The sequence below is a fragment of the Malurus melanocephalus genome, unplaced genomic scaffold (genome assembly GCF_030028575.1).
Source record: "Malurus melanocephalus ecotype Western Australia unplaced genomic scaffold, MMel_1.1 scaffold_54, whole genome shotgun sequence".
Classification (NCBI taxonomy): domain Eukaryota; kingdom Metazoa; phylum Chordata; class Aves; order Passeriformes; family Maluridae; genus Malurus; species Malurus melanocephalus.
Window position 1 is genome coordinate 888769 of NW_026623286.1, and position 26227 is coordinate 914995.

Consider the following 26227-nt stretch of genomic DNA (forward strand, 5'->3'; position numbering starts at 1 on the left):
GCCCTTTAAGACTTAACACCCTTCATAATTGTTTGCATTAATAAAATTGAGAGACTGAAGAAAGGATAACATTAAAAAAACCCAGTAATCAGCAAACTCAAATTGCCCACCATAAAATCAGTAGAGGAAACATGTAAACCAAAATCACCACCTATTGATTTAGATGGAAAGACTAAATAAATAAACTCTCAAAAATAAGACACAGTGCAGTGGGTATTTTGTCGTGACTTGAACTTTTCCATTTGTAGTAAATTCAAAATGACAAAATAAATGCAGGAGTATAAGCAGAAAACCACATTGAGATTGTAGAATAATTGATGTATTGTTGAAATGGAACTTCAACATTGAGCATCATTACGTAACCTTCATACATCTTCATCAAAGTGGGAAATTGCACAGGCTTGTTAAGTTTTGGGGGGTTTTGCATCATATTGGAGACTGGCTTCTGCTTAGTACCAAAGAAGGCAGTGACCAATTTGGGTCACTTTTATTTGCTACAGTAGTACTTTATGTTGTAGTTATAATCTATCAAAAGTCATACTGAAGTAGGCAAAACTTTTTTTCAAAAAGATAATCCATCTCTTTTGGTCCTTTGTTTTGTTTTTAAAGTTCTGATGTGGTTTGGGAGACAAAACCCAAGAAGAAGTCAAGATGGAGACCAATGAGTGTCAAGCAAATTGAAAAATTAGAACAAGAATTCAGAGATTACTGTGATACAAGTCCTTCAGAAAATAAGATCGTTGAGTTGGATTCTAATGTTTCGGTAATACTGATAGTTCTCTAATTCTATTGCTTTTATGTATGCACAAGAAAAAGATAATATATCTATTTTGCTGTCTCTGATAAAATTTACAATGAAATTTGAGACGATCAGTTTAACCCACTCTAGTTGAAAATCCTTCTTTATGTGTCTTTAAGAAATGCAGAAAAAAATCCACAAACTTTGTAAATCTTGCTATAGAATTTTTATTCTTAGTGCCTAACTTTGAATTTGAGGTCTAACATTTTTGCAGGTCATGGTACTAAATATAAAACTACTGTAGGAGAGCTTTGCATTTGGTTGATATATTATACCAGTAAATGAGTTAATTTGGGATTTGTTTGTTTTAGCCTAAAATCCTGTATTTTTAAAATAGCTAGTTGTGGAATGATTTAGGTCGTTCAACTACATACAATTGAAAAAATAATTTCAGAAATTATTCTGTAATATAGAAGCACATTATGCTCCAAATGCTCAATCCTTGTCTATGGATAGATTCTAGAAACACTTTAGAAATGTGTTGTAGGAAAATAAACGTTGGATATGTAAATGATCTAATTTTAATCTCAGTGATAGTCCATTACACGATTCAGCTTTTCCTCTAGATAGCTAAGTATTAAATGATAGTAATCCATAAATAATGCTCTATACTGWAGTTTTATTTCTATTGAAATTTATGGCAAAATTTGTTTGCTTTAAATATAGGTAAGTTATGACATCTAACTTAAAATCTGCAGAACTTTTACATCTGAGCCTTGCAATATTGGTGAACAATGTAAATTTTTAAGTCTGTTATAAAAAGCAGGATTTAAAATCACTCAGCATACTAAATTTTCTTTAATAATACAATAGGTATGTTTAACTCCTAATGGAATGAACATGAAAATTCAACAGCCAAATGAGATTCCTATCAGAAGAAATTATCTGCCAGCTTTAAAAGTGGAATACAGCTCATCTGCACATCAGAAGTCTTTCAGAATTCAAATTTACAGGATACAAGTGAGTCATGTCAAAAAGTAGTGAGCTATTTATTCAGAAAAAACCAACTTTTATTGAAAGTTGGGTTCATTTCCAGAGTTGTTTGGATTTTTCATGTTTTCAATTTAATTGTAATCATTGGCTTTTTACATCAGTGCTTCTCAATCTTCGAAAATACTACTTAAATGCTTCTTGGAAAAAAGGGAAAACAGCCATGACTGTTCAGAAAAAWAAAATGTTTGCCATTCATCTTCCTCGCTTTTTCTTGAAGCATTTTTGTATAACAAGCAAAAAGAGAGCTAGAATTTCTTATCTTGTTATACTCAAGGTTTTGAAAACAAATGTTTTGAAGAAGTTTTGTGAACCTTTTATTACTACCAATTTAAAGAAACTTTTCTAAATTATTTGAATTGGATTATTAGATTTTGGAAACAGTTATATTTTAAGTACAATAGTGGCTTTTTTCTGCTTTTGAATTGGTGGAAGGCTACATGTAATACTTGTAATTGCAGAATTTTTCCTGATTTTAAAATATTTCACTGTTGATAAGCTAATGTGCTGCACCTTGTCCTGTCCTTACCCCTACTAGATACAAAACCAGATTCCTGGAGCCATATTTCCCTTTGTGTTCTATCCTATTAAACCTCCAAAGTCCATCACCTTGGATTCAGGTTTGTTCTAGTTTAACATAATCCTTCCTTTTAAAATGACAAGATAACTTGCTTATACTGAAGTTAACCATTTTATCAGATTTATCACTTTTATCAGGTGAAGTCTGCATGAGCTTTCTGACTACAGATAACACAAATACTAATGTTAAAAGTAAGGAAGCAAATATCTCTTTGTAGAAATGTACAGCATCCTGTATCTCTACAGTGAAGATATACAGAGAACTATTTCAACAGTAAACAGAAGAAAAGAAAATATATTTTATTTTCACTATAATACCTTTAAAGAGCATCTTTTTTGGCACATTCATTCATTGCTTTTGGAGAACATAAACATGAAMGTTTTATTTGAATCAAGCTTAAAATTAGGGTTTTCAACTAAAATTTAATGCCGTCTAATATATGAGAACACTTATCATAAGACTTGTTAATCTTGATGGCAGTGAATCGTTGCACTGTTTCTATGCTACTTGCATTTGGAGTTCTAGTGAGGATTCACTTGTCATCTTTAGTCTTCGACTATTTCTCTACTGCTCCTGTATCTGAATCATGCAATGCATGACCTAGTAACCTATCTAAAGTAATATTAACTAGTAAAAAAAAATGTGCCTAAACACAAAGTTGTTAAGTGAGGCATMATTTATAAGATCTGAAGGTTACAAATTGTATTTTGTTTTTTTAATGTTGCCTTCTCTGTTGCTTGGAGCATAGAGCTCAGTCTCACTACACTGCATGATGAACTGCAGCCTTCATTAATTTTTTCACACCAAAGTCACTTGGAAAATCTAAGTAATGTTGAAAGGGATTCTGGATTGAGACAAGGAATACAGCTTGCAGTTTTGTGCGGAAGCTAGTATGATGTCAGTTGTTCGTTCTAAATATGATCAGTTTTAAGCTACAGTGCAAGAATCTGCAGAATTCAGAATTTGTTTAGTTTATATTTGTGTATCAGCCTTTGAAAATACTTATTCCCTGACTAAAGAAATTGCATAAACCTGATATTATATCAATATTAATTTGCTTTTAAATGAAAACAGTGCATTTTTAGAGATCAGTGAAATAGCATTTTGATGTTCCATTTCATCCTTGACTTCCTATTACTTTCTGTTCCTGCTCTTTTCCCTGTCTTAGTTGTTTGCCAGTCATATTCATTACGTAATCCTGTTGTACAGGATTGAGAAAACACTAAATGTATATGACATTTTCATAACATAACCATAAAGTTAGGTATATCGTATTACAATCTGTGCTGATCTATTTTTATTTTGCAACTGCATAGCACCAAAACCATTTACTGATGTCAGTATTGTCATGAGAACTGCAGGACACTCACAAATATCTCATGTTAAGTAAGTATTTTGACATGTTCCATCTCTATAGCTATTGATTGTGTTTAATCAAGCTTTAGAATTAAAATTATTACAGAGGCAAATGTAATGAAAGGTAATTTTAACACAAACTCAGTCTTGGAAATTCAGAGCATTTTAGCAGAGCTAACAGCTCAGAGTCCTTTATTATTCACATAATTGAAGAGTAAAGCAAGGATTTTTAGCTGTCCTTTTAATGYAGATTTTTAGTCTTCTTTAATTAAAAAAAAATTATCTGTAGTGGTGCTATATATAGTGTTAAATGCTGCTATGTGTTTAAAATGGTTCTGGTTACTTTAAATGGTACTGGTCCTAAATCTATGTGCGAAGCCGTCTTCTCACCAGTAATGATGAATCTCTCAAAAAAAMCCCGAAACAAACAAAAAAAGAAAACCAACAACAAAGTACAAACATACTCAAAAACAACCCCCCAGAATCTAGCAAACCCCCAAAACAAACRAAAACACACCAAAAAACCCCACTAGGACCCCACAAAAACCTATACCTGAAGTAATATTTAAGTGGTCTAAATACCCCCTAGTAAGTTTAGAATGTTGCATGTTTTTATAGAATATCTTAATAATTATTTTTTGTTTAATGTGTAGGTATTTTAAAGTCCTGATTCAAGAGATGGATCTCAGATTAGATCTTGGCTTCCTGTATGCAGTTGTTGAATTCTTTACACACACTGATGTGCCAAGTGACCAAGAGGTAGAAACTTTTTGTTGTTTCAAGATAAATAGATTTTAAATTTATAATTATTCAGCTTGTGTTGAAAAGAAAATTTCTGTGTCCATTACCATGGTTAATTGCTGTATAACTGGGAATACTGTGAAACTATTAGGTTTTAAATTACTGTTACCTGAGACAGATAGTAGACTCTTTCCTTTATGCTCATCTTGCATGCTATGTGAAGAAGGCTTTAAAGCTTAAGCATAARCTTATGGTACAGGCAAAACAAGAGGAGTTTGTACATATGAGAGTATAAGGAGTATCAGTCAATGTATTGTATCACTGACAAATGAGCAGTATTYTAAAATTTTGTGTAATATCATTTTGAAATGCATTTACAGCTACAACTTTTCAAAAAGGATGTTGAATCCCTTCAAGAAGAACTGATGAGTGTGTCTTCAATGGATACGTCACAAATCAGCTTGTATGAATACTTCCATATCTCTCCCATTAAGGTATTCCTTTTTCATATTATAGACTGAGTTTTTTGTCTCATGGAGGATAGTAGACAATGGAAATAAAGAATGATTGAAACAGCTGATAAAAATAAAAGGGCCAGGAAAATACTTCCATTGTTACTATTAACCTACTATTGCATTTCTATKACTTTCTTTATAATTAGTAGGTTTTTTTCTTTTTATTATTTAAGAGTGCAAAATGATCTGGTTTGTGTGCACAGGTGTATTACAGATTGGAGAATGAAGTAATKTCTATAAAACATAGACATAGGAGATTAATATGTAGCTGACATTGTTACAGATGTGGTAGAACTTCACAGGCTCTGTAACAGCTCTTAAGAGAATCTCCCCTCCATCCCATGGGAAGAAGATCAGTGAATGATTTGAGTTTTACCTCTTTGCAGTATCTTGTGAGATGTTAGAAATTATGTTTGACAAGAAATTGCATGGAGGAAATAGGATGGAAAAATGGGCTTGAGGTTTTAGTAAAAGATTAGTATTTAATGGTTATGAATTGAGTGACTATATTGCAAGGTGAGCTATGTATCACTGAAACAAGCTATAATTAAGCTCGGTTGTAACATAATGAATAGTATGTGATATTGTCTTCAGAGAATCAGAAACAGGCATGACTTCTTTTAGTCTGATTTTGAAAACTGCTGGATAGATTTGTGCCGTTTTGTGCCACAATAGGTCATTTGAGCAATTTTCCTAAAAAYTGTTCTGTTTTGGTAATGTGACTTTAACTTTTGTGAAACAAATGCTTTTATTATTTCAAATAATACCTGTGCACAGGTAGGATTTTTCCTATATGCGTATTCCAGTAGTTATTTAGCACCTGCAAAACTTGTGTTAGTAATTAATTATTTTCAGGCTTTCATTTTACATTCTTGCTTGGACACTATGCTGTGTTACCMTTTTATGTCTGGTTTGATCTTGGGTATAACTTAAGAGAAACAAAATGTTTTAAAAAATTAGCTAAAATAACCTTAATTATAGGTAAAAGAATCTGGAGACCTTCTCTGAAAATGAAAGTAAGCTGTTTTAAGTTCTTATTTGTTAAAGGTAGTTTAAATGGTTCATTTTCACTTTTAATGTCAGTGAGGTTTTTTTGGCCTATGTGGTGTATTTGTGTACTCTTAAAAAGTCAGACTGATTTCAGTCAGACTAGAATGTCTTAGTTTTTAAATGATCTAAAAGGTTTTAAAGATAGAAATAGAATACTTCTAATAACTAACCATGTCAATTCCCAATCTCATTTTTATCCTTCAGTTACACTTAAGCTTTTCACTCAGTACGGGTGGAGAAGATAGTAACAAAGAAGAAAGAAAGAATGAATTAATACCACTTCAGTCCTTGAATCTTCTGCTGAAGAGTATTGGGGCCACCCTTACAGATGTACAAGATATTGTCTTTAAGTAGGTTAAAAATATGAACGTAAAAATCATTCACGAAGATTATACCAGTGTTATGTATATGAGGTTTTATTTTGTTCTGCATAATAAGGTTTTACATTTCTTCTTTTCTCTTTTTTTAGGTTGGCATTCTTTGAGCTCAGGTTTCACTTCTATACTACACAGCAGCTCCAATCAGCAGTTGTGAAGCATTATTCAAAACAGGTAAATTTTCCCTAAATTTATATTTTGAAAGTGCGACTGTGCACTTAAATATTATGAAACTAAATAAAATTACTTTTATCCTCGTATCTGTATACAAAGATTAAATAGACACATACAAACCAATTACTCATTAATTTTATTGCTTTACCAAGTGGCATGGATAACAAAAAATCTTGCTGGAACAGATATGGGAAGCAAACACAATGCAGCTCTCATAAAACATAACTGGCATTAAAATACTAATACATTTTGTTGGATGTTAGTATGATATGAATTATGATACCTTCTTGGCTTTTGAGTACTTTAGAGAGTCCAGTGGAGAGCATCCAACACAAATACTTTTGCACAGAAGGATTTTGGCCTCTTCTATCCATCCATCCATCCATCCATCATTAATAATAAAGCATTCTTTGGACATTTTAAAGGAGAAAAATACCTATCCAAGGTTTTAATTGGGGAATGAATCATCTCTTTTCCCCTGGCCCTTATTTTTCCCAGAGGAAAAATTCATTATTTAGGAAATGTGCAACCTTTTTTTTATTTGTGTCAAATTGCACTTCATGTAGATGAAATTACAATATTTTGCAGTGACAGTGAACTAAATTTTCTCAGCATATGCAAACAGACCAAAGTTTGTCCTGTAGTATGAGGGAAATCTAGGTAAYGTGTTTACTTTGTAAAATCTCAGTGACTTTAATGACAGTTATTACTGAAATGCCTTTGAGTACTGTTGTTTCTTGGCTGACTTAATATGGTTTACTCACTGATTTTATCTTTTTAGTACAACTACTTCTACTTTTCCTAGCAATTTTGAGGCCCTTATATTAAACTCGTGTTTCTTTCACTTTTTTAATCTGAGATCATACATTGTTTGCCTTAGTTTTAGTGTAATTTAGGAAATATTTTCACTAAAAATTATTTTTATTTTAGGCTATTAAACAGATGTATGTTCTTATTCTTGGCCTTGATGTGTTGGGTAATCCATTTGGATTCATAAGAGGCTTGTCTGAAGGAGTAGAAGCTTTCTTTTACGAACCTTACCAGGTAAAATTCTCTGCTGCCCTTTATGAAATGTAGCACAAGTAGATAGATGCAGATGTATTAAAAATCTATATTGGTACATTTTGGTTTGAGATTTAGATCTASAATTGAAAATTTCAAGTGAAAATATTTGGAAAACTGAAGTGAGATAAAAAGGACAGAGAAATCCATTTAAATTAACTGACAAAAGCAGTTCCTTGCTGTTCTTATTTTGAAATAAATCTTACCATTTTTCTGTTCTTATTAAAATAAGCAGACTTCAGAGAATTAATTAGTATTCTAAAATAGTCTTTTTTTCTGTCACATGAGCTTTTGTGGGTGCTTTCACACTTTGTCACTCAGTGTAATCCTGTTGTTCTCTTTGTTACATATAAATCCAAATAACAATATAAGATTTTAAAATACAGCATGCATACTATTCAAAGCTCATTATAAATGTGTCCTTTTTTTCTCATAGGGAGCTATCCAGGGACCTGAGGAATTTATGGAAGGAATGGCGCTAGGACTTAAAGCACTGGTAGGGGGAGCTGTTGGTAAGTTTCAGCGTTGTGATGGTAGTTTGCTTAATAGTGAAAAATAGAGGTGAGTATTTGTAAATGGCAATCTTAACTTGGTTTATATTCCAATAGGTGGATTAGCAGGAGCTGCCTCGAGAATCACAGGTGCTATGGCAAAAGGAGTAGCTGCAATGACTATGGATGAGGATTACCAGCAAAAAAGGAGAGAAGCCATGAATAAACAGCCCACTGGTCTGAGAGAGGGTATCACTCGTGGTGGAAAAGGATTAGTTTCTGTAAGGAGGAAAACAAAAATTAATTAATTTTATGCAGGCAAGAGCAACAGGCACTTGTAGCCACCAGATAGTTTTTAGTTTTCAAATTTTTTTAGCTAGTTTTTTGTTGTTTTTCTAATTTTGGTTTCACAGATTTATAACTACAACTGAGTGATAGTTTTTAAGAAAAGTACAAGAGGGTAGAAAAGAAGGTATAAACTGTGAGGCAGGTGCCTCTAATTTTGTTAGCTTGAAGTGTATTTTAGAATACTCCTCGTGTACCTTGAGGCTATCCACCAGTGAACTAGAAAGAAAAATGTTAAAAATGAGGAATAGTATCTGGAAGCATGCCTGTAATATCTGTTTTGTTTATCTCGGTAGGGTTTTGTCAGTGGCATAACAGGAATAGTTACRAAACCAATAAGAGGTAAGTTTGAGTCTTGATGCATTAATTGTTCACATGATGGTAAATTCTTGATATTTGATGCGRCATTGTAAATCAGAGTTGTAAAACCCTTCATCAAGATTTTGTATTCTTGCTGACTTATAGTTTAAGTGTTGTTTACATGAACTTTATGTGGACACTGCRTAGTTGCATATCAAATAAGATTTATAATTAAATGGTAATAAAATTTGGTATGATTTTATGAAAAGCTCTGTTTTATAATGATGTACTGCTTTTAATACTTTTAGGAGCTCAGGAAGAAGGAGCAGCTGGCTTTTTYAAAGGTGTTGGAAAAGGTTTAGTGGGAGCAGTAGCTAGACCTACTGGTGGAATCATAGATATGGCAAGCAGCACATTTCAGGGTATTAAAAAGTAAGTAAAATAAGTCCATATGGCATGAAACAGACGAGTAGTACTAGCAGCATATTGTGTCTTTGTGTCACTTCTGTGTTACTTGCCTAATAAATAGGTGGACCTAAAAATCAATACACAGTTGATAACATTTAAAAAACATAGACACAAATCTCAGGTATTTCTGGCRTTTCTGAAAAACTAGTTTAAAAATCACAGTGATCAGACTTCCATCAATTGATGACATTTGACTTTTGCCCCAAATAAGCAGGAAAAAAAAAGGATTTCTCAGATGAATCAAAAGTTGCTTTATATATTACTGCTGCATGAGTTTTAATAATACACCATATTATGCCAGTCTGAGCACTGAATATAGTTGTTCAGTGGCCCTGTTCTTAGTGAGTTGGATCACATGGCTACCATAAGAATGCCAATCTCTTTACAGTTTTCCTATTTAAGCTCTTTAGCAGAAAAATGAAAGAAACATAAGTTTGGAAGTTCTATATAATACAGTTGTCTTTAATTTTGAAGTTCTGAAGTGCAGTGATTAGATGCTAAGTATTTGCTGGCAYGTGCTGCACTGTGCCATCTGATTTGCTGATATTGGTTCTCTAAAATAGATTTCTGAGCCTATTACTGCTTCATATGTTGTCTGTTCCTATGCAAAAGTACATACATAAACAAGTACAGTTGTTGTACTTGAATTTAATTTGTATACAAAACAATTTAATGCCTTAGCTGACTATTACAGTTGAGTAGCATTATTGACATGCATCTTAAATTTTCTTCTTTGACAGAGTTGCAGATGCATCAGAAGATGTGGTAAGCCTGCGCCCACCTCGCTTCTTTGGTGAAGATGGAGTTATTAGACCTTACAGATTAAGAGATGGAACTGGAAGTCAAATGTTACAGGTGAAGAAAATGAAAGATCATTTGACACACATTTAAACTCATCTTACACAGAAATAAATACTTTAGGATTTCCCACTTGTTAAATTCCCATTCACCTCCTACCTAGTAACTCAGTAGTCAAGAAGTTTCATTAGATTTCTTAGGCGTATGACCACATCGGGGATTTGATACAGCTTTTGAGGAAGGCACCATAAAGTGTATCAGTATATCTATAAGTTTATGCAAGACACAAAGCATTCTGAAAGAAAAAGATTTATATGTTGAAATCAAAAGTTTTATGCCTTTTTCTTAAAGGTGTTGATGAATATATATAGCTTTTTCAGTCATTTTATAATATATAGTTTAAACTTTTAGGTGTCAATTTTATGGAAAATAGCATTTTAAAGACACTTAGGAMTAGTGTGTTTGTGTCATGCTAAAGCCATTGAAAGAAACAAAAAGCATTCTGAAGTGGAGTACTGTTTGCAGGAAGTATATGCTGAACAGCACTTACTGTGTAATGATTCATCTGCCATTTAAGCAAATTTGACTCAAAAAATTCCCCTCAGAAAGGGAAATAATTTCAGTTGTGATGCACACWGCTTACTCTATATTTTTTCCTCTGTTAGAAATAAAATGTCTTTTTAGAAATGTTCAGCCATAACAGATGAAGTGCTAGTTAGTGATTACAGGAACTTAAACAGAAATTTAAAAATACACGTGRAAGGACTCACAGTGTGCCATGAAAACCTTATACAGGAATAACCTTTCTGAAGAAGTAGATAAGAATGAAGTTGTCTTTGGAGAACATTTTATGGCTTATTTTGATTATTGCTACGGCTGTTTGTTCCATGTCGATTTCCATTCTTGTTGTTTCTGTTTCTACTGCCTTTTCATTAGTTTGTCTTTCATTTTCTATTAGAAGAGTATTGACCTGTTGGGGGCACTTAGCTGTGTTTATTGTGTCGTTGACTGGTGATGTAGTTCAGCAGGCTGTGAAAGTTCTTTGATAATGAATAGTACACTTGTGCCTTTCTTGTAGTGAGATGGCTTTAATCTCTGCTCTCCAATTTATAACTAGTGTTATAAACTAGTATTGCCTTAACCAGTATTGCCTTAACTAGGGGATAGCTAGAAGCTGCTACTGATGAATGGCCTGATAAATTTGTTACTAATCTTTATCTTCTTTTTGGTAAGAAAATGAATATCAAAACACCCCATTTCCTGGTTTGAAGTACAGGACTAAAAAAAAATGCTGGCAAACAACAGTCAGCTATAGTGAGCTGTCTATACATTGCTTTTSCTTCTTAAATTAGTGTACTTGTGTATTTTGTGTCTTTTCCTGAGAAAAAAATTTTGCCATATAACACGTCATTCTATCTTCTGTTTTGTATGGCTGAGTAGTACAGAACCACTACCTTCCATTATCCAACATAAACACTAAGGTGTAGCCTTGTGTAATGCCTTTGATATTTTGTGATGGGAGCCACAAAAGTAGCTAAACTGAAAAATTATTAGCTTCATATTAGTTTTTACTGTTGATTCTAAGGCAGAAATACTCTTGAAGAAATGTTTTTAAAGCTCCAAGCTGAGTAGGCAGTTCTTCCTGTAGACAGGGAACTCAGAAAATAGAGGGCTTTTTTTTTTCTTCCCAGGCATTAAATTCTGGTATAGGGTATTTGGTGTCTCAGTTTAACCCTTAAGTTTACTAATGTTTTTGCTTCTTAATGTTTGTGGTTTTAGAGCTGTTACTTTGTTTTGTATCAGACTCAATATATTGCATGTCCACTATTTGAAACAGTTTGAATAGAATAATATTTTACCATGGCTAAAAAGATTATTCTCSCCTTTTTGCATAAAGGTCTGGTGACTGGTCCCACTGCAGTCACTGCATTGTAGCTTTTGAGCTGATTACAGGATTAGGTTACAGTAAAACATTTTGGTGATTTAGGGATTGTATATGCTGATCCAAGGAAATAGGATGTAAGTTATTTTGTGTGCTTGTACTGTGCCCAAAACTAGGATGCTATTTCAGAATTTGTTTTCTGTGGTTTTATTTTGCTTTAATTAATAAACTTGCCAGGCAAACTAGTACTTTTAAACTAATACTTCTGCTTTCTTCTTCCCTTACCATGCTTTCAGAAAAGACAGGCCTACAAAGAGTGGACTGTGGCTCACAGTAGTAGTGATGATGATGATGATGACAGTTAGGATAATGTGAATTGTAACAGATATACATGGCCTTTGTCACATTCTTTTGACCTTTAAATTTTAAATGTTGCTGCTAAAATGTCCACTGAGAAAACGGGATTTTGTGATACTGAAATTATTATTTTTTAAACTGTGAAAAAAAATGTGGGGATAATAATGTGTATGATGATGAGTGCTAGGCAAACAAGCAAATAATATAATAAAAATAGTCTTACAGATAAAACTGGACATTAGGTAAAATAGTATTGAATAATATGAAGAAATAAGTAATACCATGACTTAAGAGTTTATTTCCAGATGTATTTTTATCAGCTGTGTTTAATGTTTTTGCATTTATATAAGTGTTTAACAGGGTGTATTTACAATTGCTTTAAATGTGTTTAGTAAAACTTTACTGAGTTGTACAGTCATTATTGGTGTTAAAATGCTGTTTGACTGTTTTATTCAATTGCTATTTTCAAAGTATTTTGTCTGCTTTTCTTCTTAACAATAAACATGTCTCAAGTATCTCTAAAATGGATTCATCTGTTCTGTTCCAACATTGTTTCTCATGTTTCTTGGAACTATATAGCATAAAAACACTAAAAAGCTTATAAAGGTATTTCAAAGGTAAAATACATATATTTTGCAAGAAATGTTTAACATAAACTTTTAATTTTTAACTTTTTCATTGTTTTGCCATAATTTTAAAGTATTTTGTGTATCTTTTGGTACCCTTAAACATGTGAAATAACGGTTTATTTTGTTTTTTTATTTTGACTGTAAATTATTTGTTTTGTAAGTCGGTATTTTTATTTTCCTTCCAACAAAAAAGTAAAAAATCTGCCCCAGACCTAAACTCCATGTAAAAACACAGAGAGATGTGAAAAAATACCAGTAGTTTTTCAAGACACTGTGTAGTAAAATACATAATATGGAAAAGTATTTAGTTTTTTATTTACCTAGACATGGGGGATAAGAGGGAAATGTCAACACTGGTCCACTACAATTTGGTATTATAAATTCTACCAAATACCTTTACAAGTTACTGGTTTCTTAAAAAAATACTCAGTATTCACTCAAATGCTTGCACAGTTTTCTCATTCTTTTTTGTGGTTTGTTACTAAATAATTCTGTACCAGTAAGTATTATGAAAATTAATTCTTCTGCCAAAATGTGAACAGTTAGAATTGTTCTAAATCAGTAAGAACCGCTGAAATGTTTGCATACTTAACAAGGTAGTGTTATTTCTTTCATTGTCTGTTGACTTCCAGTTATCAAAATTCTGAGGGAAGAACTATTCAAATGCATTAAGATTGCTTATTCCGGCATTATGCATTCGAAAATGGCTGTGTAGGCTGATCTCTTGGGCAATTGCCCCTTGTCTTTAATCTCACAGATAAAAGAAGGGACAAACTAAATTTGAGAGATTGTTTTAGCTAAAATTGCTTATGATTGCTACAGGTCATGTTTTGCTATTTGTTTTGTGATGCTGTCACCTCAAGAGGATGCCTTGCAGAAATAGGTGAAAGGCTGTATTGCAGTGTGTTACTGCCTGGAAACATTGTAGGAAGGATTTTGAATATTTCAGGTACAAATAGATCTCCCATATGTTTTTGAAGAACATGGGAAATCATTTTGATTTTCAGTTCTGAAAAAAGACGCATCATGTAAAAAAGCTGAGGAAATTGTTATGTATAGCATTMGGGAAATGTTGCTGTGACATTTTATTAACCTTACTGGGTTTTGAAAATTAGGAATAACATTAACTAACATTATTCTTTTCCTTTGTGCTGTTTTAGTGCAATTTCTTTCTTTATCCTACCAGTCTTACTAGAAAGTGCGTGGCAATTTTATGAAAAAGTCTATTTCTTCCTCATTATAAAGCAGCTTTAGTAATGTAATCATTCTTTGACCAAAAGTTGACCTAAATTTTAAAGTTCTTAACTTAAATCCTGTACATTTATACAGACCATGGAGGTAAAATTAAGCATGAATGGTAGTACTTTTGGGTTAGATATTCCTAATTCAAGTTACACTGCAGTGTAACTGGAAAGAATTCCTTCTTTACTCACTAGATCAAAAGGTTGTAGAGTGCTAAAGTAGTAACTGAAAAAAAAAACCCAAACAAAAAAAAAGCCCAGTAAAAGTAACAAAATTTGCCAGGGGATTTGACAGATATGATGATATGCCCTAGAGTATTTTGTCTATTTGGTGGAGTATAGTTCTATTTTTCTGTTTTTCAAGTTCTTCTGTTAATAAAAAGGATAGTAATTTTATACAGGTATTTTACTTGTTTCTTGAGTCTAGGCTGCTCTGAATACATATTGGAAAAAGAAATAAACTGGATCTGGGGATTTGGGATAACAAAAAAATTGTACCATCTGGAATATTAGTATTTAATTTCTCTTCAAGTTGTGAAATAAAATGCTGTGAACACTAATAGCAGAAACTAATGTTCTTTCAGGATTGAAAAAACTCTCAACCCAAAACTAAAACAAAAACCCCAAAACACTGAGAGATTATTTTCTTTAGGGATTTAAAATAACAATAGTAAAAAATAAAAACCATATTTTCAATTTTTTTTCTTCAATTTTTAACAGTTAAACTTCTGGCTGCATAATTTCCCCCACCTATCCCTTTTAACTGCTGAACTGAATTTGAAGTCCAATACTGCCCCTGAAAATTCCACATCTAAGTGCCCTCCTTTTATCTCAGCTTGCTAAACTTTATGCTGCTGGCAAGTTGGCAATTCAGCTTTTCCCAAGTGTTCTGCTTTACTCTTTTAGTGACTTGGGTAACTTCCTCCTTTTGCTGAAGTGAATAACTTTGTCTTTGATGTTATCCAGTGCATCCCTTTTGTTCAGGGCTCTCTGGTGGTGTTTTCTCAAGATGCTTTTTAGACTTAGGCCAGTGCCAGAGGGTTTCTGGGATCATTTAATGGACGGTTTATACATGTATTGTTATTAGTCATTTCCAGAAGCAATAGACATGTGATGTCTTGGCCGTGCCAGGGAACGAAGTTGAAAGATTAGTTTTGTGCTTTTGAAGCTAAGTCATTAGCGTTGAACCATGAAGTCAGTGGTTCTCTGTGTCAGTCTTCCCAAAACCAAAACATATGCAAAATATTTTTAATTATTATTTTTAATTTGCTTCTATAACGTGTGAGTTCATGCGGACACTTTTACTGTCTTGTAAATTGCACAGTTATGCATCAGTGATGTAAGTTTTAGAGAAGACAGTCCTTCGAAGCTGTGCTTCAGTACTATGTCCTGTTTTATTGGAGATGCTCAGCATTTGGTTTGGTGATTCTTTTTGGTCATGAGCTTCAGATCAGGTAGAATGTGGAAGTGGTTTGAATAGGGTCTTGTTCATTAGTATTCACACTTTGGCCTGCCAGGAAGAACATCTGAGGAGTCGGAAAAGTATGTCATGCAAATCCTTTCTCTMTTCCCCTCACTGCTCTTAAGCTCAGGTTCAAAGCAAAACATCCATATCCTAAAGTACCCGATTTCTCTTCATAAAATTATATTCTTTATKATGTTCAAAATGTCTTCATTTTTATTTGGCGCTGTCCTGACTTATCAGGTATTCATGCGTGCTATCGGGTTTGCTGCTCCCTTTACTGAGTGACAGACGTCGTGTCTGTCCTCCTTWCCTCTGTCTAGGTTAAAGGGAAAATTAGGATCCTTACCACTTAAATGTACACCATTTGGACACTATTACACAACTATTACCCAATCCCAAAAAGAAGGCATTTACAGGAAGCTGCCTGAAACCAGCTAACACCAGTTGTTCCAGAGGAACATGGWAGCTTGCATGACTCAGTTTCATTTTAACTTGACTGTGATCGAAGCATAAAGGCAATATTCTGTTTCCCTGCTAATGAAGTAATCATGCTTTAAGTGCCATGAATCGAAGAGTTTTGGTTGTACTGGCAGGARACAGAACAYGTAGATGTGGTCATTATGATGAAAKKGTGGATCRGTATGGTTTTTCCATTTCAGCTGCTCCAATTCTTGTGTGTATTCAGATAAAAAATTGATCAAGACAGTTCTGCCAGTCAGTATAGGTGAATTGTATTTCTACTATGAAGTAGGAGTTACTGAAAGAAAGGTGCTGTCTGAATTTTTATTGTTGTGCATGCTCTGGCCTTAGATTTTCATATTAACCACAACCACAAATTTCTGTTGATTTTAATAAAACCATGTTGGTTTCAGAGTTACTGTTCAGCATGGCAAAATGGAATCTTGAATTCACACACTAACACATAATGGACATTGCACACTCCTTCACATTTTGTATAATGGCATTGCCCATTAGGATAACTGAAATGGGAAAGTATGTAATAAAGGATTATCAGTGGTTATTCATAAATTATTAGGAGAGAATTTTGCATGTCAAAAAAGAATGTTTGAAGTGTTATTTTAACAGGTTTTCCCCTCTTTTCACACTCATTCAAGCTACATCTAACCAGTCACCTGGGAACTTCTTAGAACTGTTAAATGTTCTTGTTGGGAAGACTGGATAGGTAATTATACCAGGTTAACCTGCTGAAATAATAATTCAATGGCTTTTGAAGAAGTTACCTTATAATTTGAACTGAAAGATGTGTTCAGGTTTGTAGTTTCTAGGAACTTGATTGCCTTCAGATTGATTGCCTTCAGAACTCACACATTTGGTCAGTGACCAGTTCATAAGGAAATGCACTGGTAATCCAGATGAAAATTAATCTGAACATCAAGAGAGCAACAGATTTGTAACCACTTTTCARTCAACAGCCTTTGCAGTATTGTTTTATATACTGCTTCAGTTGAGATGAGTTCAAGAAGGATATTAAACATTCTGACCTGAGTATCACACATACAACTAGTATTTTTTAGAACTGTTATCAGAAGGTTCATAGATTTTAAATTTTCTCTCCACTATTTAACATCTCGCTCTGTTTCATTTCTAATTTTATCAAAGGTCTCTCTGCTTGCTCCTCATAACATTAGGAGCATATGGTGTGATCAGAAATCTCTCCAGATGCAGAGATGCCACTTTTAAGACATTGAGCATATTAGCGTATCTAGGCATGAATGATCACATTTATTGTTAGATTATTGCAGTGACATCTAAGCAATTGTACTACAGGTAAGAATTTGCAAAGGAGGGGATCTGTTCTTGTGTTATTTTGTGCTTTACAGCTGCTGGAGTGTTTTTTAAAATAGATTTGCATATACTTAATCAGGTTATTAAAATGTTTTTCATTTGAAATATAGACGTTGTGTTTAAAAAAATCAGTATGTGTTTTTTTGACAGTGTTGAAACAAATCTTGAGCAAAGAATGATCAATTTTACCTTTCATAGTTTTGCATCACCAGTGGTCCAAGTTGCTCTTTTCCTCCAGACAATAGCTACATACTATAAMATTTTTTAAAAGTATTTATGCATTTCTATTGAGTGATCAATTATATGTGAGTTGCATGAGGCACTTTGGTAGCAGAGTCCAGTAGTAAGCTTGTTACAAGACTTAYCAGCAGTATCCCTCTATGATGTATTTGGTAATGAATAGGTGTTAAGTCCAGTGCTAAAAAGGATTAAGATTATGAATGAAGGGTAGAAGAATCCAACGGCAGAAAATTTAAAAGTGATTGCTGCTCAGCATTGGCATGGGTGAAAGGGGTTTCTTTGCATATAGTCTGTGCTGCATTTCCCTGTGCTTTATTTCCCAATTAACTTGTTTACAAAACTATAATCACAGATAAACTTGAGTTTGTGATCTTTGTCTCATAGCTAACCATGAGAACTAATTTTCTCAGTGTATGCCACATGCCAACAGTGTTTGTGTGCTCCACAAATCACATGTTTGGGAATCTTGGTAGAATGAAATGCTTTTTGTGGAATTTGGTAGACTTTTAAATAGCTTTTGTTTAGGATCATCACTTGTGTGATAGTTAACTACTGTACTTCCATGATAATTTTCACAATTCCCCATTTGTTATTAGTAAACTGAGTAATTTACAGGGGGTGCATGACTTGTTGAAAATGARCAGGCAAACTAATGAGAAGACAGAAGGAGGTAACACCCGTCTTCTAAAACCCACTTAAGGGGGATTAATATTTGGATTGAGAACCTTACTTCAGTGCCATGCTAAGCATAAGAAAGTTACCTTCTTCAACATGGAAAATCCTCTCCATCCTAATGAGGCTAAATGCTGAATGCTTTTGCCCTATACTTGCTTCTAGTAGAACAGAGATACTGGTCATTCTGTACGATATTTACACGTATAGTCAGTAAGAGAAATCTTTGTCATTTTCACAGTGTCTTGCAGTTAGATGCAGTTGYGTATTTTTTACCTCTGCTGAACCATCCTTGCTCTTTTCACACATGTTATTTCTTTAAGTTGTTGTCAGGCTTCTCTTCCATTTCCYTCTCTTGCAAGGCCACTAACAAAATCCATCAGGGCATAGAGCTAGACCAGTAGCCTGACTCTGTCTGTCTGTACCTCCTCCTTTGTCTTCTAACCGTCCAGTGTGTAAGTACTGGAGTGTTGTAGTTTACCTTTTARAGAGTTTTTTTAGTTATTTACTTGTTTAGGTGCAAGCTCTATTTAATAAGGAGGCAGGGAGAGACACAGTTCAGAGGCATAGCAATGCCTCAGTAAAATTTGAATAAAAAGTTTCCAAAAATATTCTACAAGTCCTCATTTTCCAAGCCCTTAGCTACTCATTTCTTATGCCATTCTTGCTGAATTTATCCTGCTATTGACATTAACTCTTGCAGAAATAAATGTAGGCAGTGACTTACATGAGTAGGCACATGATCAATAGCTKTGATTTTGTAGCCTAACAGAGATGGGGAAAGAGAAATAATTTCAACTTTCTAGCAGCTTTCTGAAAAGCTCTCATTTGAATAACCTGCTACTCAAATATTCATTCATATTAGGCGCAAAAGAATCACTATCTTTGGGGAAACATGGTTTTAAAAAAGTGTGTTTAAAAAAGTGGGATTATCCACACAGTCCAATTTGAAGTTGTGGGGTACACTAATTAAATGTGTGCATCATTTTACTGTGTTGAGGAACACACATTAAATGGCTTTGCTTTTTAAACTGTTTTAAGAATGAATCTAGATTATTTTTTTTTCTTTTGTGGCATATATGTCTGAAACTATATGTTTGTAGTTAAAACTTTATTGAATCCTACTGGTTTATTCTAGTCTGGTTTTGTTTCCAAGTTGTCAGCTTGGGAAGCATGCAAGCACTCATGTTGCTATTCCCAGCTGAGATGCAGCAATATTAATTTGATCATTAGTTTAATCACTCACAGMTCAGAAAATCAGAAATCCAGTGCTTGCCAGGTCATGTGAGAGGTACAGGACTTCTGTTTTCTAAAAATTATTAGTCTGTATATTTAAAATATATTGCTTATTAAATGTATTTTACTACAGTATTTACATTAATTGCTGGAAATGGTTAAGGTCATGGGGAAACAATATGGAGAAATTCTGAGTATTACCTCAAGGACATTATTGTAAATCCTACTGTGCTTATATACAGTTAGGTATAGATTTATGCTCAGACTTAGTCAATGTTTTGGAGGTGATGACAAATTAGGAAAGGAATCTTTATTTTGTTTCTTGTCTCAGAACTGTATTAGTTAGCCGAAGTTCAGTGTGTACCAAAAGTATGTAGAAAACTGAGTCCTCAAATATTTTGAGAAGTTATATTGTTCCTTGCCAGTTTTGGTTAGGATTGAATTTTATTTRCATAGCTATAGTAACAGCAACTAAGTAGTTACGAACATTAGSTATTACAGATGTTGATTATATTCTGACTTTATGAAAATAGCCTTTTATTTAAAAGTTTGTGTTATAATTTATACTTCTGGAGCATAAATACATTATAAGAACAAAATTAGTAAATTAATTTACTAGCATATTCAAAGTTATAAAACTTTTATCTCTTTTAGAAAATTGAAAATGGAAGATTTGCAAAACTCAAATATATTGCGCATGCTATGGTCAACAGAACAGATCTGTTAATGGTAACAAAAAGGTAAACAGTTTTGACTCTGAATAATGCATACTTAAAACAATCTTCAAAATGTGCATGGCTTGATAATTGCTGATCAGTAACTGTGCTGTCCCCATATACRTAGACAAAATAATGGAGAAGGCATTCTTAATCTGTGATTAATAATCTTCACTAGTGTCRCTGTTCAGCAGATGAGTTATTTCTCTCCTATTTAAGCAGGGAAAAGGAATACTGGTTTTATGATTYATGTAGCTGAGAAGAATTTTATAAACTGGGTTATACTAAAATCAGATGAACTGCGTGTTTCACTTACGATGGTGTATTGAAAGGAAAAAAGGATTGCAGGAGCAGAATCAGTGTCCAGCAGCGGAGTATGAGGCATCCTCAAATACAGCTTGATGTAGTGTTACAGATTTGCTATGAAACACAGTGTTTTAAATGTTAGAGGGAGTTTCAAATTCAAGTGTGCTGCATACTTAGAGATCTTGAGATGAGACCTATTTTGCAATGGCGAATGAATTCACTAGTGTAACAATAACATGGTAACTTTTAACTAGTTTTACATTTATTTTTAAAACTACTTTTATTTTCTGATGCCTAGTGGTGTGCTATTTGTGACAAAAGGGACGTTTGGACAGCTGACATGTGAGTGGCAATACACTTACGATGAATTTACCAGAGAACCATTCATCGTTGATGGTCGAAGATTGCGCATTGAAGCCAAGGTACATCACTTTTACCCTGTTTTGTTGTCTTTTTGTATTACTGTTTATAAAATTGAGCTTTGAGTATCTGCTCACTCTCCTGTGAATTTTTGATCTCTGTTGTATTTGAGATACTCTCAGAGAAGGGAGTTGAAATATGGCATGGGCAAACTCCTCAGATAACTAGCATTTGACTGTTCTAAGTAACATGGTGACTTCGTCTTTGGAGATAAGATTATTCCTGAGCCCTAGGAATTTTTTGTTGCTATTCACTTTGGTGGTGTTATACACCTATTCATGGTGTATTCATAGTCTGGAAAATGGTGATACAACAAAAGACTCAGAAGATTTCAGTATATTTTTTATTATGCTCTCTGGGGCATATAATAAGATTTTAATGTCTTCAAAAATGACCATAATGACATATATTTTTTTYCCCTCAATACAAATTGAAGAATGTTGCTCTTAGTTGCAATTTTTCTTTTTAAAAAACCCCCAATCCTTAAAATTCCTTTCCCCCCTAGTAAGCTGGCAAAGGACATAAGGAGAAAGATGACCACCAATGACTATTTACAGAGGCAGTTTCTTAAAACAAAAATCTTAAATTCTTATTGAACTGTTAACTGAATTCAATTTCATTCAGTATATTTATCTGCCAGTGGTTTGTTTCTGTTTTTAATAAGCATCATGTGTGTAATTACACATATTGGTTGTCAAAACAGTCTTGACAGTGCACAACATCATTCAGTTTTTCACTCAGATTATTTGTTTCTATTGCAGAGTACATGAAAGGCAGAGCCATATTGGTTTGGAATCCTCCAAACTGGATTTCTGACTGCAAGTGAACTTTTACAGGATGAAATAATTCTTAGCGTTTCTGCCATTTCAGACAATGCTGAATAACATATCCATCTTTACCCCTACACAGCAGTCATTTCAGAATCCATTCACATGTCTGCAGTACACTCTTTATTGAAATCTATGGTTGGAAACTATTTAGCAAATAACRCCTAATGTTTTTCTTTCTGAAGCCTAAGTTCCTATTTTCACTAAGTCCACTACTTGCAAGTCAGTATTGGTGCCATGTCCACTCATGTAATGACTTGAATTACAAATTAAAACCCTGAGAAGTAATGGATTTTTTTGTCACATATACTCCATTACCTGCCTTCCATTCCTACACACTTTTGTAGACCCTTATCCAGGGACTCCATAGTAAAAAACTGTTATTGCTGGAGCATTCACTCTACGGTGCTTTCATGCAGAAAATGATCTTTCTCAGGGTATGTGCATGTGATGCAAACATACTCAGATGACTGTTCTTGGTACACGTGGCTGTTTGAACCATTATAGCTGCCTTGATAGTAAATAACGCCATAGTCTTAAAGCCTGAAGTAACTCACTTCAATTTTGAATTACTGTTTTCCGTTTTTTTTTTTTTTTGTTTTGTTTTGTTTTTTAGGAGCGAGTTAAATCTGTCTTCCATGCCAAAGAATTTGGAAAAATCATTAATTTTAGAAGTCCAGAGGATGCTAAGGTAAAGTCAAAATAATATGAAAATTATTCTGTGGTTAATTTGACTTAAAAAATGAAACAAATATTCTTAACCCAAAACTACAATGTATATTTAAAATTMAGTATTTCCACATGTCCATTACAGAGATGCAAATAGTACTAATTTACTYGGTACTGAATTTCAAAATACTCAAATCCAACACCATACTTTTGCTTACATAAGTCTTTGGAATTGCTACTGTCTGAAAAAAGATTRATTAAACAGTAATGCTAATGAAAGCTGAACAATATGGAATATGAATTAAAATAGTACATTTTAGTAGAACAAAAAGTTTTGTAAAATACTCCTAGTTTTGTTCCAGGTGGTGGGCAGATATTTATTTTTTCTTTTTTCTTCCCACAGTGGATCCTTTCTAAACTAGAAGAAGCAAGAGAGAATCAGCCAAAATTATAATGAATGGAAAAGTACCAAGATACGAAGAACACTGAACAGCTACCTTTTAATTCCTCTTTTACAAGCAGAACTGTTTGAATATCAGCAACAAAAGCAAAAATGGGACAGAGGAACTATTTATCCAATTGTTTATTATGGTCACAACAGTCTATACCAGAAAAGTAGATGATGTTAGCTTAAAAAAAAAAATTATGTAATGATAAAAAAATTCTGCCAGGTTTTGTCTTGGTTTGCTTGATTTTTATTGTAAGAATTCCAGATTTCATTTTTTATATAAGCAGTATAAAGTGAGTTTGTCTTAACCTTTGATACTGAAATTGAACTCTGGAGTAATTCTTATGATACTATTCAGAACAAATTTTGCAGTTTTGATTTGATTCTGAAAATCAGCACTTACTTTACATCTTGATTTTAATATGACTTGAGGCTGAAGTTGAAGTACAAATTTCATTGTCAAAGGAAATGTTAATTTAATCACTGGTGTTACAACTCAAAATATAAGAAGGAGGYTACTGATCAGAGAATTTGAATTTAAATGATCACGAGTGGCTGCTTGGTTCACAATACTCGTTTTTTTTGTAAATGAATGGACCAGGTCACAATTAATTTACAATACAGTATTGCTTTTAGTGTAAACTTTTTTTATATTCTACTCAAGGAAATGTTGCARCATCTCTCTCAATAATTAAAATTTAACAGTTTACAAAAATGCATATTGGGGAGAATTAACTCTGCACTAAAATATTAATAAAAGCCTGTTATTATAAATAGAAGTTAGTAACAGTCTTGCAACTGAAGAAGGAGTTTMTGGGGTTATAAGTGCACTGTTGCATACCAAAAATAAATGCCTTGAATTACACAATGTTGTGTGCTAAGAGAGTGACTAATGAAGTCAAATTTATATTAAATAATAAATATGTCACAGTTGCTTTTATCAACTTTTCTTACCCAATGAAACTTTTTTGTTTCATGCCCAGATAGCAGAACTTTATTAGCTTGAATATCTGCAATTCTTGTTTCTTAGATGTAGTAGTCATAGTATTGTTGAATGGCTGTTTGCTGCAGTTGATACAAAAAGTACATGAAACAATACAATGTTACATGAAGGTTTCCATAAATTCTCATATCAAAGTCTTCAAAATATCTTGTACATATGGAAAGTACCTACTGCCAAAATATTATTTCCAAACAATAGTTTGGAATATTTGTAACTAYGGGATAGAACTCTGTCTTTGCTGGTGATGCTTGAAACATGCAAATTGTTCCATTAGTGTAAAATCTAAAACAACTAGCATGTAAGCCATAGTTGCAGATACTTAATTTATTGTAAGTCTTGCCATTGGTGTTGAGTAACCATTTAGTGGGTTACAAAATACATGCAATCTTGCAATTTCCCCCATAAATTGTAAATGGAATCAAAATATTATAAGGGGATTCCAAACTATTACAGTGATGGTGTTCTTCCACTTGTTTGTACACCAAGTACCTACCAAGAGTATTAACTCAGGTTATATCATGCCAAACTTCCATACTTTGCCTTAGATAAGTAGTGGTTTTAGGTGCACTGTCACTTCTTTGTCTGTCACTTACTTTTCATCTGTTATTTCCATCTTAGGCATGATAGTTCATTTAATAGCCTATAATGTTCTTGATAAGTATGTGGTCTCCTCTCCATCCCCAGCACTTATAGGGTACCTGCTGCAAATTTCACTCACAACACCTCTTGTATGTACTTGTACATTCCCATGTGTGTATAGCTTTTGTATTCACCTGGTTCTAAAAATTTTCACAGAGCCTCTATTTTAATTATTTCTTACATTTATTTTGCCAACAAACTCTGATTCAAAAATCTCAGCTAGCTCTTCCGTAATATTTGAGCAATTTAACTCTTAATGTTGAAGGATTTATTTTAAATGTGCGTATTTGTGGTTAAGCAGCTCATGTTTTGCAAAACGTAATAATTTCCCCAGAATAGCATTTTTCATATAGAGTATAAAATATTTTGATCTTCTGTGCTAACTAAAAGCCTTAAGACAMGGTCTAAAAAATTCAGAAGTCAATGTGGGACCGAGTTTCTTCCACATTCTTTGGTTTCCACTTGTAATGAAAACATGATTTTCTACCGATCCCTTTTCTAGTCCATAATTTGTGTCTTTTCACTTTGATTTTTTAGRAAGCTTTCTCCATACAGTCATGAAAGAATTTTGCCATTTCTTGGTGAACACCAGTTGTCTCCTTTAACTATATATATCACCCCGAGAAAGGTATTCAGACTTGTGCCATTGTGTGATTTTCTGGATTACTGCAGGTTGTATGGGATGTCTACTCTGCTGTGCCTCATTCCTTATTGCAATATGCATATTTTTTTCAACAAGAAGGCTGAATCGGTATGTTAGTTTTTATTGAAAGTGTATATGCAACTAGAAAAGGGGATGTCAATAAAAACTAAAATGTAGGCATTTAGTTCTGCCCACTAGTRTGGTGTTTAAACGTGTGTCTTGGCCTTCACTGAAATACTGAAGAACAGTTTCTCTTCTATATGACTGTTATGTAAACTTAATACATTTGAGAAATGTCATTCGGGTTCTCAGTTTGCTAAGGGTTACAATTACCTCTAAGAAATTGCTGAAACATTTGTAATTTGTATGTAATTGTTGCATTTCTTTTTTGTTCTGCTGCATGGCTTTCATGGCATGGCTCTCTTGGTTTCCACACCCCTCCCCTTCTTAATCTTGAATAAAGTGAAAGTGAATTTTATTTGACTGAAATGTGATTAYTATTTGTTTGCTTTGTATACTGTTTTAATTAACAGATAGTACCATTACTCAGAGTTTTGTAGGTCAAGTCAAATCCTGTCTCTGAGAACACATGATCAAATGTGTTCTGTTGCAGCCATCTCMGGAAAACAAAACGACAAACTTTACCTTTGGTTTATTATAAAGACAAGTTTTTAGTAACTGGATTAATATGTATAAGCTCCTAACATTGTTTTTTGAGGGGTGTGGGTTGTTTGTGGCTGTTTTTTTGTTGTTTTTTTTCTTCTGTTGCTGTATTGARAAGACATAATGATATTGCCAGATGATAGAATCATGGAATGGTTTGGATTGAAAGGCACCTTACAAATGACCAAATTTTGAGACTCCTGCTGTGGGCAGGGACACTTTCCACCACACCAGGTTGCTCAGAGCCCCATGTAAGYCGGTCTTGAACATTTCCAGGGATGGGGCATTCACAATTTCCCTGCGTAACCTGTTCCAGTGA

The 26227-nt window shown here is 33.4% G+C and overlaps 1 protein-coding gene across 2 annotated transcripts in view; it reads left to right on the top strand.

Moving 5' to 3' along the window:
• The window catches only part of VPS13A (vacuolar protein sorting 13 homolog A), a 102351-nt gene extending 76628 nt beyond the window's left edge, over window positions 1–25723 (top strand). The window contains exons 55-72 of one of the 2 annotated variants that reach the window (XM_057365558.1): window positions 610–763; window positions 1613–1759; window positions 2328–2409; window positions 3686–3755; window positions 4379–4484; window positions 4847–4960; window positions 6236–6381; window positions 6501–6582; window positions 7513–7626; window positions 8081–8156; window positions 8253–8416; window positions 8777–8822; window positions 9089–9212; window positions 9989–10103; window positions 20229–20314; window positions 20895–21018; window positions 22460–22534; window positions 22916–25723. In XM_057365558.1, the coding sequence (XP_057221541.1) occupies window positions 610–763; window positions 1613–1759; window positions 2328–2409; window positions 3686–3755; window positions 4379–4484; window positions 4847–4960; window positions 6236–6381; window positions 6501–6582; window positions 7513–7626; window positions 8081–8156; window positions 8253–8416; window positions 8777–8822; window positions 9089–9212; window positions 9989–10103; window positions 20229–20314; window positions 20895–21018; window positions 22460–22534; window positions 22916–22966 (1876 nt within the window). In that variant the 3' untranslated portion in view covers window positions 22967–25723. Of the gene's footprint in view, window positions 1–609; window positions 764–1612; window positions 1760–2327; window positions 2410–3685; window positions 3756–4378; window positions 4485–4846; window positions 4961–6235; window positions 6382–6500; window positions 6583–7512; window positions 7627–8080; window positions 8157–8252; window positions 8417–8776; window positions 8823–9088; window positions 9213–9988; window positions 10104–12224; window positions 12809–20228; window positions 20315–20894; window positions 21019–22459; window positions 22535–22915 lie in introns of those variants that run through there. The other variant, XM_057365559.1, reaches the window with a different exon arrangement.
• Window positions 25724–26227: the final 504 nt, after the last annotated feature.